This window comes from Sugiyamaella lignohabitans, chromosome C (genome assembly GCF_001640025.1).
Source record: "Sugiyamaella lignohabitans strain CBS 10342 chromosome C, complete sequence".
Taxonomy (NCBI): domain Eukaryota; kingdom Fungi; phylum Ascomycota; class Dipodascomycetes; order Dipodascales; family Trichomonascaceae; genus Sugiyamaella; species Sugiyamaella lignohabitans.
Window position 1 is genome coordinate 2,129,968 of NC_031671.1, and position 15,982 is coordinate 2,145,949.

General features: G+C 45.6%; 5 protein-coding genes across 5 annotated transcripts; 2 read left to right on the plus strand and 3 right to left on the minus strand.

Moving 5' to 3' along the window:
• Positions 1–8,077: 8,077 nt before the first annotated feature.
• On the plus strand, positions 8,078–8,500 carry AWJ20_4377 (putative mitochondrial Complex I, 17.2 kd subunit; the record flags this gene model as incomplete). The annotated part of the gene is made up of 1 exon (XM_018881441.1): positions 8,078–8,500. The coding sequence occupies one exon, from the start codon at positions 8,078–8,080 to the stop codon at positions 8,498–8,500; it is 423 nt and encodes a 140-aa protein (XP_018734034.1).
• Positions 8,501–8,744: 244 nt separating this feature from the next.
• DYS1 (Dys1p) lies at positions 8,745–9,845 on the minus strand (the record flags this gene model as incomplete). Its single annotated transcript, XM_018881442.1, has 1 exon — positions 8,745–9,845. One exon carries the CDS (start codon positions 9,843–9,845, stop codon positions 8,745–8,747), a length of 1,101 nt encoding a protein of 366 aa, XP_018734035.1.
• Positions 9,846–10,686: 841 nt separating this feature from the next.
• Positions 10,687–11,454, plus strand: ADK1 (adenylate kinase ADK1; the record flags this gene model as incomplete). Its single annotated transcript, XM_018881443.1, has 1 exon — positions 10,687–11,454. One exon carries the CDS (start codon positions 10,687–10,689, stop codon positions 11,452–11,454), a length of 768 nt encoding a protein of 255 aa, XP_018734036.1.
• A 276-nt stretch (positions 11,455–11,730) lies between these two features.
• Positions 11,731–13,347, minus strand: PCF11 (Pcf11p; the record flags this gene model as incomplete). Its single annotated transcript, XM_018881444.1, has 1 exon — positions 11,731–13,347. The coding sequence occupies one exon, from the start codon at positions 13,345–13,347 to the stop codon at positions 11,731–11,733; it is 1,617 nt and encodes a 538-aa protein (XP_018734037.1).
• A 406-nt stretch (positions 13,348–13,753) lies between these two features.
• AWJ20_4381 (mRNA 3' end processing factor) lies at positions 13,754–14,080 on the minus strand (the record flags this gene model as incomplete). Its single annotated transcript, XM_018881445.1, has 1 exon — positions 13,754–14,080. The coding sequence occupies one exon, from the start codon at positions 14,078–14,080 to the stop codon at positions 13,754–13,756; it is 327 nt and encodes a 108-aa protein (XP_018734038.1).
• Between the last annotated feature and the right edge of the window lie 1,902 nt (positions 14,081–15,982).

Consider the following 15,982-nt stretch of genomic DNA (forward strand, 5'->3'; position numbering starts at 1 on the left):
AACGACATGTCGGTGCGCCACACTAAACGCTGAAAGGGCTGGATATTGACAAACCAAATACGTTAGATTAGCGTATTCCTGATAGGGAGACCACGTTAAAGTCTATCGGGGTAGATTAAACGTGGTGGGGTTTTTGGGGATTCATTAAAAGTTTTTTATACTACAACTACCGGTCGAGGTAAACTGAAGCTACTCTTGAATAGAGAGACAATGTATCCTCTTAATATGACCATGAAACTCCCAATCCAACATCATATTTCTATTATGGTAATGTAGTTATGAGCCCATTACAACTATTTTGTGGGCGATACATTACGCAGAAGTAAAAATAAAGATAACGGGCTAAGGCGTGTACAGTGGGCCGCTCAACGTAAATCAGGATGATCTCCTGTATGAATCTAATTTCCCGAAAGTCGGGTTTATATAAATCACCGGAGGTACTGACTAGAGTGTTTAAAGAAAAAATAAGAATGAAGACATTACTAGATTGGTAATTGCAGAACTGTCCCTTGACGCTCCTCATATGTCAGGGATCAGTGGTGCTGCAAATGATATAGACCCTATTTCGAATTTGGCTAATATGCAATTTATTTTCAGTCTGGGGTTATTGATCAGATGCGATACGTGAGACAGAGGGAATCAGATGAATAAGACACAAAGAGCAGAATCAATTAATGATACAATGGAGTAGTGTCGATATATTAACGGGGGATGCACAGTTAAACAGTTTCTAGCAGCTTGCCTAACAGCTGATTACATTCCTGTTGGCCTCCTCTAGGAGACAAGTAGTCTGCCAAGAATGGTCACAAGCGTTTTATATCCTACCAATGGTCCAAGTTCTGTGGATGTAGGGAGGCCGAAACGGATAATTGTTTGCGACTAAGGCAATTGTTGGTTGTGCCATTCCCGCGGACAAAAGGGAACCGTAGGATTCCACTCGGGAGGAGGCCAATTCTAACTACGACCGAGTCAACTAGACAAAGAATCACCCTATGAACAGAAAATGTCGAAGAAAGAAAATTTACAACGGGGTCATACATACTGTTTTAAAAGGGCCACTCCATATTGGGTGATTTAATCAACTCTCAGGTATGTTTAGTTTATTCACATTCTTACTCGAAAGATTTAACTTAAAGACAACGGGACATAACAATTTGGAGAGTGACAATTAGTTGCTCTGAATATCTTTTATCATGAGTGGGCTAGATCGAATATGGTCGTATCTGTCTTAGCATGTAACTTTCCTTAATTTCTGGGCCAAATGCTTATTACGCCATGACAATGCTGCGTCTTTGTGAGGACGGTTAGTGTCTCTCTACAAACCATAATTGACAATTGAGTCCAACTAAATGCCAAAGTACAGCGCAATTTCATTTAAATGCTGGCCTTGGTTCGTTAATATAGAAACTAGCTGCACCGATTCAGTGTAGGGGAAATTGCATACTAAGAAGAGAAGAGATAGTTTTAATAACTAGTTATTACCCAAAGGAATGGAAGATGGACAGTCAGGACAAGCGAGGGCTAGAGAAAATTGTTAGTTGAGGCAATATCGTCTTTCAATTACTGAATTAGACGTTTATTTATAAAGTAGCAACTAAGATCTTTCCGAGTTAACAAATTGAGTTTGCAAAGATATTCTAATTAATAGAGGTTCATAGTACGTCGAGACTCAGTTGATACTCCTGTTGAAAGAATAATTGAGTGTAAGCCACTGTCGCTGAATTGTGAATCATTGAATGTTCTCAGCAAGCCCCTGAACATGCTTCATAATAAAAACAGACACTCACAGATGCTCAGCCCAGACAGACAGCTGGATGCTGCAACTGTCCAGTTGGGGATCCAAATTCAGAATTACTGACTAGGTAAGAGTACGAAAACGAAAGCTGTATAAGCATATAGTTAAAAAAAAAAACTCTTATTTAGCAAGATAATGTTTACCAGTGGATGTGTCAGTTACCCTGACGAATGTTTAGATTTTCTGCCATAGTACGGTTGGCCCATGCAGAACAGATCTGCTGATCTCCCAAGATTAACTCACATAAATCTGCAGCCTTTAACCGGTTTGACTTTTCTCCTGCCACAAACAACGGCCCTCACAAAACCGCAGTCAAGCCACCCAAAAAATAAAAAAATATGAGAAAAACATACCACCTGATATTACAACTTGGACTATCCAAGGAAATTAAATGCATATTCGAGGTATGACGACCAACCAAGCTTGTCTGCAGCGGCCACCTCGAAGCTGATTTTTAGGGGGTGGTGCAAGCGGCATGTTGGTGGGCTCAGATCCGCATGCATTTGCATCATACCCAACACTGATTAGGAACCAACGTGTCACTTTATAGCTTATGTTGGGTTTTGGCAGCACGATGCAGCGCACTTTATCCGGTACTCAGCAGATGTCTTACAGTAAGCCCATTAATCGGGTTTAATAAGCGGGCGTATTATCCGACGTCATTATCCGAACTTTCTGACCCCTATTTCACATGATCAGTCTGCTATACTACACCCACAAGACTTCAGTCAAGATTCCAAATGCGTTTGCGTAAACTACGTGTACTTGGGCAGTTGAATACAGTCTGAACGACAGCTATAAAAGTTTCCTTGAGATAACTCCAACTGGCATATGTTAGCGTTGTCCGGTGTACACTAACCATAACAAGATTTACTAGCTGATTTAATACATGACTAAGAGAATAGGTGGAACGCGATAAAAAACAAACCAACCACCTTAACCAGTTGTCGCTGGGTTGTAACTTGTTTTGGTCTCATGAAGATGCATATTTTCAACATCCCTGACAAGGCCCTGCTTTGACCCTTTACACCGTCTCGGGCTACCAAGCCTAGCCTAGTGGTTTTTTGACTGTCTTTTTGTCCGCTATTTTGATGAATAATAGTACTCTACCGGGTATATGTGTCCCGTCGGCTTCATTGTTGTACAGTATTACTGTCGCTGATTCGACATGACCCGAATTTGTGGGCCCATATACAGCACAAATAACAGCGCTGTGGAGTGGTCTGGCCCTTTAAAGTGTGGGTCTTTGGGTGGACTGAAGTCATGCTATCTGAGTTCTCTTGTGTATGTGAGCCAAGAAGAGTGTATTCAGGAGGTGAAACATACTGTTTCCTTTATGTTCTGTTTTATAAAAATAATAAGCTAAATAGCCAAGAGTACTAAGATACTCGTCACATGAGTAGTTGGGAGGTCTAGAATATGTGCATTGGCTAAGCTCTTGTTTAAGAGAGGTATCAGTAGAACAGAGGAATGTACTTAAAGCAGCAGTTTGAAGAGGCTGTGGAGGCATCCGAAGGCTACGTCCCAGCTTCTAACTTCCTGACATCTTCCAGTAGTCTTCTCTGGAAATTTTCTGGAAGGTCTCTGCTATTCTCAAAGAGTTGTATGTCTAGTTAACAGGATCACTACAAGCTTCTGTATCGCTCAAGGCTCATTCAGACTGACTAGCTGAAGTACCTACTGGCAGACTTTGCCTGCATTATCACTTTTCACCGTCCCCCTCTGTTCAGTTCAGTAAGAGCAGCCACCTTCTCCATGTCTTGCTGGTCCCTTACCACAGCCTCCCCATTTCTTCACTAGTCAGTCTACTTCCTGTGGGTCAAGGTGGCATGGACTATCTCAGTTTAAACTCATTAACCAACTGTTTGTGCATACCAAGAGTTAATCTGAGACAGCATGTAGAACTGCATGGTGAAAATATTATTACATCTTCTGGTGACAAAGAATAGGATAATTTAAGGAGGCTGTAAACATGGAGGACTATCAACGTTATTGAGACTTGATCTAATTTTAGGCTAGAGTCGAGAGCGGGGTGGATCAGCCTGCAGGCAAATATCCGACTCCGTTAGTCTCAGACCAGATTATCAATCTCCATTCAATAAAATATAGGTTTTACTAGGTTTTTCTCAGGTGTAGTCAAGAGATCAAGTATCTTAAAACTCAACTCACGCAAGAGCCTAGATTCACCGGTCACCCCATATCATCATATCTTTACAGAAAGTCACTAAACAAATCCATAGTCACACTGAATATCGTAACTGAGGCTGTTATCTAGCTTTTGAAAAAAGAAAATAACCGGGCTGTTCTTTACTCAAACTCTGTGCATGGCAGCTTAAAGCGGACTAACCACATAAACTGATCAGCGGACGTTGATCGACTATATGCGGGAAAAAGAAACTGACGACTATATAAAATATTACAGCGGGTGACTGAGCACAAATTTTTGCATCTGCAGCAGACCAGCGAGCAGCCAGTCGGCTGTCATACTGAAATCGGAATGCAGACTGGCCGTTGCGACAGCCAATTTACCCGCAAACGACAATCACGCATACACTGCTGTCACCTTTTTTCTCCTATCAAATCAGGACCACGGCAGTATTGCGGTAGACGAACTTAATCATGATTGGAAGATTATTTTGCATTCAAAAATAAGTTGGAAGTTTCATGTGCTAAATTTATAAACCGTTATAAGCAGGAATTTTTTGCCATACAGTTCCTTTTCCCTCGGCCACTGGTACCACTGGGTGGGTCAGATGTGATCACTCCTTACCCTCACAAAATAGCGACAATCGGTTAGTGAAGGAAAACATCGGGCCATTTATAAATGGACCGTGCATATTAACCATCTCGAGGATGCGAAATAGGTGAAAGTTTAAAAATGAACATCGTAATTCTCGGGTTCTACTTCGAGCTAGCCATTTGTTCAACAGATCACCCATCTCTCCGTTATATGGAATAGGGAGTCACATCGTTGTGCCAATATTAGATCGCCGGCCTTAACACGCATATCGGCTGATCTCAAGTAGATCCGTCCTGACAAAACTATACGTTCGTATACTGATATTATTATCAATACTGATCAAAAGAAGTTCAAACTACTAAACATTTCTTTATTGCAGCCGTTTCGTCTCCTCCTTATCTAAGAAGTACGTCGATATAGTTTCTTTTTTGGTGGAGCGGGAGTGCATTGCATATAGACACACACAACTGCGGTAAGGTTTTACCCCAGAGATTGTCGGTACCGCCTTAGCTGTTAGATTCCCGGTTTAGGCTAACATGGGCGAGGATATTCATGGAGATCAAAACTGATCTTAAAATATAACAGGACTTTGTTTGTTTGGTGGTCATTAGTGCCATAGATGCTGCCATAAAGCCTAGTTTTTTCATAGATCCCGCACCTGTGCGCCAGAACCGGTCTGGCTAGGATCTACTTTGTTTTTCGGTATTAATTAAAGTCGGGTATAGTACGAATGGTCGAGACGGGCCAACGGATAAGGCGGTAAAAGTGGAACAACTGGTGGTACTTATTTACTGGATCTAGCCAATATAGTCTTATCACCGGATTGCGAACCCGCATCATTGACAAGTACTAGCCAGGGCATACAGTTCTCAAGGCGTTTCAAAGGGGGGGAGGGGGGGGGGGGGGGGGGGGGGGGGGGGGGGATTCATCCCAAGCATCACGCCATTTTTTCTATTGAAAATATTGTATGCGATCGTAGGTAATGTAATTTTAAACCAATCTTTATACTACAAGCCACAATGAGGCGTCATGGGCCGGTGGTATTTGTGGCGTTTTACATCGATTTCGTAGTGTAGTGAATATGCTGCTGGCGGTGAGACATTTCCTGCTAATGGACATTCTCCTCCCCTGACACATTAGAGCACTCTTTGCTAGCCAAACACAAAGCTTTAAATTAGATTAAATTAAAATTCATTTTAAAGTAGGTTAAATGAAAAATTTCCCCGCAACTGTTTAAAATTGACGACTGCGAACAGGGATATTGTCACCTGTTTTCCGTATTATTAGCAGCCAGCGGACATGAGCATATCTGCAGTGCACTGAATGTGCTTAGTTGGTAGTGGGAAATGGGCTAAAGCAGCACTGTAAGAATAAAGAGCTGAGAAACGAAATGCACATGTCCGTCTATTAGGTATAAGCGGATTTAATCTAACTGTCATCAGAAGGGACACCAATCGACCGGCTGCATTCGCACTGGTGCTGCTGGAGGACCGACCTGGCGGATAATCTTGAACTGACAGTCTAGAACTGGCAATAATAGTTCTCGGCGATCCGGCAATCGGAGCCGCCTAGCCAGTACTTGTATTCCTGGGCATGATGCACTAGGTAAAGGTACTTATACTGTATAACTTACTACACTACTGTTATACTTACTATGAGGTGTTAGTAGTAACCTGAAGAAGATAACTAGAAAAGATAATAAGAGTAACCCGTAAGGTGAACAATAGTAGCCGTAATGAAGTAATAGTACTATGTATATATCGTAAGAGGCAAGTAATAACCCTATGAACCTAGAAAAAAAACTAACTGGAAACCCGGTTAGTATACCGCGATGAGAAATACTGGGGACACTGCAAAACATCAAAAGGAGCAGCTGCAATGAACTTTGTCTCGTCGTATAAACGTACACGTGCTGTTTGGCAGTTTTTCTGGAGATGTGCTGTGGATATGGCATCTTCTTTTCTTCTATCTACGCTTCTTTGCAGCTGATTATCGGTATAATTGCTTTTCAGCAGCTCCCGATAGGCTGAGATATGGGGAGATATGGGGGAAGTGTGGGTAAACGACCGATCGGCACTGTCGCAACCGGATTAATTTCGACGTCTCGACGGAAACGACCTATCGAGCGGACTACCTCCATTTGGCTAATCAGTCAATCGGCCAGTCACATAAGAAAACTGGGCATCCTGGGCATCCTAGGCTTTTGTCGGATCGCGAAACGAGTTATTGACGAACAAAGTGCTCGTTTTGCTCCTGTATGCACCCCCTAAACGACTCCTCCCAACAGAGACAATCCTGTCTTCAATCTGCCTATCCCGTTATCTGACCACCTGTATGCAAGATCCATGCAAGTTTTAATTAAATAATTTTTCAGACCAGCTGCAACTCCCTGCAACCCTTTTCTAATTAGCGGGTTTTGACCCGTGCCTCCTGCAGCTGGGGCTCTGACCCAGCCCCCTTGGCTCCTCTCGCTGCGCTCGAGTCGTTACGAGGGGGCCCCTAGCAGACTCCTGCGAAGCAGGAGCAGCCAGGGTCTGGGGCGGAGCCCCAGCCGCCGGAGGCAGGTCCGCCACCCCTAGCTTGTGGGAGATAGGGTTACGTCCGATTATCGGGCTAACTTAAGTGTTTGTGATTGGCTACCGTTTAATTGTCACTCCCGATATCATGTCAGTCCACTGATCTTCGTGCTTCTTGTCCGGCGCTAGTACGTTTTTGTGGGTTTACATAATAAGAGGCTCGGGTTTTTCGTTCCAAATACCTTTTCAATTGACTGCGTCAGGATTCTCTGCTTCAAAAGTTTTCTATAGCATTTTTACACCACCGAATTCAATGCGCTGCGTTTGCATGATGCCGTCCTGCGAACTTCTCGACCTGTCACTGATCCCTGCTAATTCTTTGTTCCCTCTTTCGGTTATCTAATCTTAACGGACACTGTCCAATCACGCACAGCTGACCACTTCTAAATACTCTGCTCTCTCGAAACTACCCCGAAAACAGAGGGCTCTCTAGCACCGATTGGGGCCGATGCTGCACACTCGGGACCCTGGGGTCCTGGCTCTGCCTCCGGCGGCTGGGGCTCTGCCCCAGACCCCGTGGCTCCTCTCGCTGCGCTCGAGTCGAATTTGGGGGGTTAAGGAGCTAGAACGAGGACGGTATTGAAATCCCAGACCAAGTACCACCTGGTTACAGCCCAGAGATGCATCTCTGACCACACCGGCTCCACCATAAACTTCTCAATTCAATTACCACCCGCACTATCACTACCCACCAAATCCAGCCCGTCCCTCGACGCCCGACTCGAGCGAAGCGAGAGGAGCCACGGGGTCTGGGGCAGAGCCCCAGCCGCCGGAGGCAGGGTCTTACCCCCTGAATACACCAGCCGCATATATGCGGTTAAAGGACATGCAGGCTCTACCAATCATGTACTTCACAATATTAGTTTTCAAAGTCGACGTGCGATAGAGATAGACATTTGTGCTGGTATTTCGAGGTTATTTAGAATTGCTTTGACCAGTAATCGGTAGAACACACAGACACAAACAATGTCGTCATCGATTCTGAGAGTTGTGAGAAACCTTTTCCGCGTGGGACCACGCGACTATTTCCGCCAGATGAACGGAATTGGCGACACCAAAGCCGGTACGTTGGTTGGCGTCGATTCCTATGGCAACAAATTCTTCGAGAACACAGAAGAAGACGAAATTCACATGAGAACCCGCTGGGTGCAATACAAAGACTACTACGGCGACATGTCGCAAGTTGAGCCCGCCTGGCACTTCTGGCTCGGCTACGGAGTCGACACCCCACCAAACAAAACCGCCGAAAAGTACCTGTCGACCCGGGCTTACCCAGCTCCTACCAAAAACTACCAGAACTTCACTGGCACCCCCGGCGCCTATGTGCCATACAGCACCGTCCGTCCCAAAGTCAGCTCCTGGGACCCAAAAGTCGCTGCTAGAGCCTAGATCTAACTAATATATTTGCATGTCCATTTTCTGATTCTAGGGGTTTGTGAATGCCTCCGGCGGCTGGGGCTCCGCCCCAGACCCCGCTGCTCCTCTCGCTTCGCTCGAGTCGGGCTTTGGGAGGGTCCAGAACCAGCTCTGCTGTGGCATACACGCCCGACTCGAGCGGAGCGAGAGGAGCAGTGGGGTCTGGGGCGAAGCCCCAGTCGCCGGAGGCATGTGTGAAATACAAAAATCTATTATTCTAGAGATTGTCGCCGCTGGCAAAGGTGGCGCCGACAACGAGAGGGAACACGAGGGTAGCGTCGGCGTAGACTTTGACGTGCTTGGCGTCGGCCTTGATTTTACCCCAGGAGATGGCCTCGTCGGGACGGGCACCGGCATCGCTGCCGTCGAATTCCTGGCCGGTGTTGATGTAGACGGCGTAGTCAGCTCCGTTTCTCATGAGACAGGCGTTGGCGATGTGGTGTTTGATGACACCTCCACCGAGAATGATCATGCCGGCTTGAGGAGCTGCCATGGCGAGCGAGTTGATGCGTCGGATGTCGGATACAAGGTCGATTCGGAGTTGGTTGGGTGAGGCCTTGAACGTGTGGAAGAATAACATGTCTCCTAATGAACCGTCAGTAAGAGCAGGACAGAACACGGGGATCTGGTTCTTGTGACACCAGTAAAGAACCGACTCTTCGTCATTGATCTCTTTACCAAGTCGGTCAATGACTTTAGATGGAGTCCACCAGGGTACCTCGCCAGAATCGGCGACCTTGTCAGAGAACTTTTTAAAGTTCTCTTCTTGCTCTTCGAGCATCTTGTCCAAAATGGGCACAATCCATTCTTCAAATCGACAGTAGTTGTCATTGGGTACAAGCAGGTTGCCAATACGGTTGAGACCCTGGTCACGCAGCTTCGATCCCTTGAGACTGAACTCGCCGAGGTAAGTGTCAGCCAAACACTTGATCAAATCCTCTTCAATACCACCGGCAGTAGTGACAACGGCAGAAACAAGCTTATTCTTGACCAGGTATTTGAGAGTGCTTCTCATTCCAGACGAGATCATGTTGGAGGTGAAGCCAAGGAAGATAGTACACTTCTGTTCCTCACCTGTCTCCTCATCTTTTCCTCTCCAAGCACGCATCTCGTTAATGATATCACAAGCTTGTCCGAGTGAGCTGGCTTGGAATCCCATGTGTTTCATGCCATCTATCAGCTCCTTGGCACCAATATTGGTGTTCTTGGCCTCGTCAAAGTCAATACCAGATACCTTGACAGAGCCAGCAGGCATATCAACAGACTGCTTGAGCACAGCATCGGCTGCAAGAGTCGGTTTAGTGCTGTTTCCAGACATGTCGTACAGTTATTAGTGTCAATGAAATCTAATAGGTTAGATTAGAAGTCGAACCAGTGTCGTCAGAATGGGTTCAGAAGAGGTTCCGAAGTTAGTAAGAATCGATTTAGACAGTCAAATCAAGTCAATTCAAAGCCAATTCAGATGTCAATCAGAAACCGAAATCGAACTTTGAAATGTTCACGATTAAAAAATGAAATAAAGTGTAATGTAAAGTACAATGTAGAAGTACTGTACTGTAGAGCGGTAGAGTGAGTAAGCAAGGGCCTAATTAACGCCCAATACAACGACTATTTATATCTATCAAAACAAATTCCAGTATGAGTATCCACGCAGATGTAGATGTACATACGAGAGTGACAGATTTTATTTAGAAAACACAAAAAAACAAGTCAGACGATAGACTAGTTCAGAAAATAACCGCGTATTCCACTCACTGCTGATTCAACGATAAATATTTTGTGATAGACTGAAATTATTGCCTAGTTCGGGCGACCGGACCTGCGGGGGATTCACGTGACTCTGGCCCCGATATAGTGCTTGTTTAGAGGATTTTAAGAGAAAAAGAGCCACAACCACCAATGAGGAGCCAGAAAAGTAGAGCTAAATTACTGTATACATGTGTCCGTCGGCATGCTGATGCTGTAGCTAGTACCCCAATTTTTCAAAACTGATCGCTCGAGGTTTTGTATTGTTTTGTATTTGCTGTATCATTTTTGTTGAGATCAATTTATTTTGCTGGCTAACGAAAAGATCACAAATCGAGGATCAAGAAACCGAAATTGAAATTTAAAAAGAAATCAAAAGTTCGATATCTGAAAAACAACGGAAATCAAAAAAAATGACCAAAGAATTTGAAGATATTAAGCAATTGGCTTCTCAACTCCACGAGAGAATTGAGGCTCTTGAGAAGAAGTTTTCTCAAGAGAAGCCCACTAGTGCTCCTATTCCCAATGCCTTGAGAATGGTTCTTATTGGACCCCCAGGTGCTGGTAAGGGTACTCAAGCCCCCAACTTGAAGGAGAAGTACTGTGCCTGTCACCTTGCTACTGGAGACATGTTGAGAGCTCAAGTTGCCCAAAAGACCGAGCTCGGTGTTGCTGCCAAGAAGATCATGGATCAAGGAGGACTTGTTTCTGATGAGATCATGGTTGGCATGATCAAGAACGAGCTTGAGAACAATGCCGAGTGCAAGTCTGGATTCATTCTTGACGGATTCCCCCGTACCATTCCACAAGCCGAGAAGCTTGATGAGATGCTCAAGGAACGTGAGACTCCTCTTAAGAACGCCATTGAGCTCAAGATTGACGACGAATTACTCATTAGCCGTATCACCGGCCGTCTTGTGCACCCTGCCAGTGGCCGTTCGTACCACAAAATTTTCAACCCTCCCAAGAAGGAGATGACTGACGACCTCACTGGCGAGCCCCTGATCCAAAGATCCGACGATAACGAGGCTGCTCTCAAGAAGCGTCTCGTGACCTACCACGCACAAACCGCTCCCGTCGTCGACTACTACAAGAAGACCGGCATCTGGCAAGGCATCGACGCCTCGGAGCCACCACAAAAGGTCTGGAAGTCCATCCTCCAATGCTTCGGCGAAAAATAAGTCTCTGTAATATAATAATCTGTTCCTCGTGTCCGTGTATGGGGTGGTTGTGGCTCCGGCGGCTGGGGCTCTGCCCCAGACCCCGTTGCTCCTCTCGCTTCGCTTGAGTCGTTTATGTCCACGGTCCCCATTCTCTCCTGCGAAGCAGGAGCAACCAGGGTCTGGGGCGGAGCCCCAGCCGCCGGAGGCAGCGAAGGGGCCAGTATAAGATGTGTGAAATGCAAATGTCATGTTATTATTATATAGTTTTGGGTTCGGTTGTTGAGGTGGCGGTGGTTAGACCTTTTCTCGTTTGATGCGGTGGTCGTCGGGGCCAAGGTCGTTGTCGTTTTCTTCTGCTTTGCGTTTGACGCTGGCGATGATGCTGGCCAGGTCGATGGGTGCAGGGGCTGCTGCCGGTGGTGGAGTCGGTCTGCTGGATGCTGGTGTGGTTCCAAGGATTCGTTGGAGCAGGTCACCACCTGAACGTTCGGCTTCCGCATAGCACGTGGCGTGGAAAATGCGGTTTTGCACTCTCATGGCGTTTTTCCACACCCATTCTTCTTCGTCGTCGTCCCATACCGAGTTGAACTTCTCTTGACAGATAGGACAGGGGAGTGCAGCCAGCCGTTTGTCTGACGGAGCAATCACTTTGCGGTTCCTTAGCTCCTCGAGATCCAATTCCTTCAATTCGGATTTCGACTTGCCAGAACCTCCTTTCTTGTCTCCATCATCATCGTCAGGTGCGATACCCAAGATCTCCTCCTCGTCCTTGTATTCTATCCACTGCTCGGCAGTCAAGTACCAGCATCGGCTTTGTGACCTGTTCTCGTCTAAAAGCCGTTTGTTGACTCGGAAATGCCAGTCCAAATGGGCTGATTTTAAATGCTGTTGGTCGTTGCGGAATCTCTTACCGCAATTACTACACTGGTTGGGAATGTCACTATATAGTTTCTCAATCAGAGACGGTCGTGGTTTCTGCAGCGATATGCTATTCAAGTCGACGACTTCTGTAAGAGGAGTGCCTGATCTAGATCCTGGCTCGGTAGATGACGCTCTACTGGATCCGTTCAGATTCAGTAATCCTGCTGATGTGAGTGAACTAATTAATGATGCTGGTAATGCAGCAGCTCCCGGACCTTTGGTTCCACTAGCTCCACCACCAGGACCGGTGGGAATTGGTTGTTGCTGTGCTCGTGGTCCCGTTGGTAAACCAACAGGAAGACCACCGGGACGAGCATTGGCAATAGGAGCAGCATTGGATCCAGTCAGGAAATTAGGACCTGGAGAGTTACGATGGTCTCCGCGTCTCGATCCGTGGTTCGGGCCAGGTCCGTGACCTGGGCCAAATCCGGGTCCACCGGGCCCGTAATTCCTGTCATTGTAACCATATGGACCTCCATTGGGTCCGTTGTTATATGGAGGATATTGATCGTATCCTGGACCGCCCATAGGGCCACCTGGTCCTCCTGGTCCTCCCGGTCCGTTTGGTCCACCAGGACCACCTGGTCCCATTCTTTGACCGAGTCTCTCCATTTCCTTTTGTGAAAATACAACCAGCTGTTTCTGAATGGACGGTAACATAGTGGTGGGTAAAGGTTGTGTCGAAATGACTTTTCGAAGTTGAGATAAAATAGCAAGCTGTTTCTCGGCATCGACATCATTGGAATCGTAAGCCTTACGCTGGCCAGTCAAATCAATTAACCGATCGATTTCTACTAACAAGGCCGGTTGGCTCAATGGATTCTGGTTGTCACTAAATGCCTGGAGATTGTTGTATTGCTGTTGTTGCTGTTGTTGGGCTTGATGCATTTGTTGCATTTGCAACTGTTGTTGTTCTTGTTGGTATCTACGTCGTAATTGTTCTTCCATCGTCGCTTTGGCATGTGCCAGAAACTTTTCAATCTTACTCATTTGGCTGGATGGAAACAGCGTAGTACCTGTAAGAGGCGACACCTCTTTCCAAGTATCGAATAGCTGGCCCAGTTTGACCCGAATACTTTCTTGGACCGATGTGAAAGCTTCTGTAAACGTCTTGAACAGATTGGTACCGAAGTACGTATTATAAGGAGGGCCAACATTTTTACAGATGGAATCTAACAGATATAGAGCTGGTAATTTATAACCAGGCGGGCACTGATAATTTTGTTAGTATGGAGGTCAACCGTACACAAGCTATACAAACAGACTACAGAACCGAATGACACGCTCTAGATGCCATAGCAAACACTATAGATAATAGACTAGTATGTAACTGGATCAGTGCAAACAAGCATGTCCAAATATTATCAACTATTGTGACAAAATATAGCTACTTTGCTCAGCTTGCTAGCTTGCTCGCTTGTCTTCTGGCGTGTCGGTCGGGTGCTATTGCAACAACCACAACGACAATCATCTGTTTAATATAGTTTCTCACTACTACGCTTGCAGTGAAAAAAAGTTCAGATGGTCTGTCTCTTCTGCCAGTATCAATATTACTTACCTTATGAATATGCTCCTCAATGGCCTTTGCTATAATCTGAGCATGCTGAATGTTCTCCTGAGCTATCACCGTCAGGTTGGTGATAATAGGACGTGAGTTGAACGTCAGTTCCTGAAGCGAATCTAAATAGTCCAAACGAATCTGTTCGTCGTCCTGCTCAGCCATTGTTGACAGTTTTTTTTTAAAACCCAATATTTGACAAAAAAAATTATCAGTAATCAAAATAATCAAACCGATTTCCGACAAAAAATGATTCCAAAAACCAGTACAAGTGAAAATAAAACCTGAAAGACTATTGCAAACTATGAACAGTCTGTGTCGATGCTAGAGTTTCACCAGATACCTTAGTTCAGGCTCTTTCTCGCAATCTCTTTTCCCCTTGTTCACTTATAACTGGCTAGAACCCGCACAGAAATAAATCTACAAAACAAGGATGTTTCACAATCTATTTCTTTATATATATAATATTTAACTGTGCTTGTTTGTTTTACTCGCTTACTAAACTGTCAGCAATGTATCCTCCACCAGACTCAACAGCTCGGCAAACCAAAACTATTCCGGTCCTTTCCTGGTCAAACCACCTTCTCTTTTGCACTTGACTGCAAATACACAAAAGGCACGATCGAACCTGTACAAAAAACCAAAAAAAAACTTGTAGTCACAAACTGATGCTGATGCTGTTGTTGGCAAGAACGAGAAATTGCTTTATGTACGAACATCCTATATAACCCTGCCAGCCACCTGCTTATCAAACCGCTGTCACAGTTATGCCGTTATCACGTGATGGTGTTCGAGGAGTGGGACCGGCCTCCGGCGGCTGGGGCGGAGCCCCAGACCCCGTGGCTCCTCTCGCTTCGCTCGAGTCGGGCATGGGGTGTCCAGATTCGTGTTGGCTGATGTTTGGAGCAAGTTTGAGACCGGGTAGTGACGTATTCAAGATGCAGGGACCCTTCTTGCTTTGACCCTGCGCCAACCATCTACCCTCCCCCAAACTCAGCGAGGGTCCCCAAAACATCCGACTCGAGCGAAGCGAGAGGAGCAACGGGGTCTGGGGCGGAGCCCCAGCCGCCGGAGGCAAGGGCACCGTTCCCCCAGAGTAAAGTGAAACGCGAGGAACCCGACGTGGCGAGCGCCGATACCGCTCCGAGCCCGAGAAGCGCCCGCAGGAGGGAAATGACTTCCCCACTATCGGCGAGGCTGTTGGGACTTCGCTATTTAAAGCGGAGCCAACGCTCGAATGAAAATGCAGCCAAATTGAGAAATTATTTCACGGTGGTGGGTAGCCGTGCGTTCTGAGTCAATCTGAAAAATCTCAGGGACATCGGATTTGGGTTATCTATCAGCAGCAGGAGCAGCGAGCAGTACAGTAATTTTTTTTATAGGACAATTGTATCCGTCGATCTTTCAGGTCAACAATAGAGAGAGGAAGTTTTACATTGTGCAAAAAGTTTTTTTTTTCTTTTTTTTTCTAAATATTGTTCAATTCTGGTGTGTTTCTTTACATATCGAGACGTAGAAATCAGGATAATAATCAATAGAATCATTATTAGAATTGTGCCTCATATCATTGGTCACAAATAAGAGCAGAAAAATCATTGACTCTTCATCTATCGCATCTTAAAAATATACAATGTCTCCACACTCGACTACTGACAAGAAGCAGTCTGGATCTGCTCGTGTCCTCGGCTCTGGTAAGTAACTGTGTCTGTTGATAAAGGAGATAAATGGCACATTGCGTGGTTATCGAGCTAGTTTGGTTGTTATCAGTCCATGAGTATCGTGCTTCACTGCCTCAATTTTGTGAAATTTGGTGGTACACTTTGTTGACCGGCTCTCTGTTCTGATATATTGGTTTTCGACACATCCAAGCATACGGCCTATAAATGGTTTCTATAGCCAAGAAATAACCAATGGAATAACCAATGGTGTTTCCCTGTTCAAAAATTCTGGTACGCTATACAGTACGCTATACACACGAACGACTGGCAGGTGAACCAATCCTCTATCATGACTCGATCCTATACGATCCAAGCAACTCGTGCGAAGCAGGAGCCAAGGGGTCTGGTG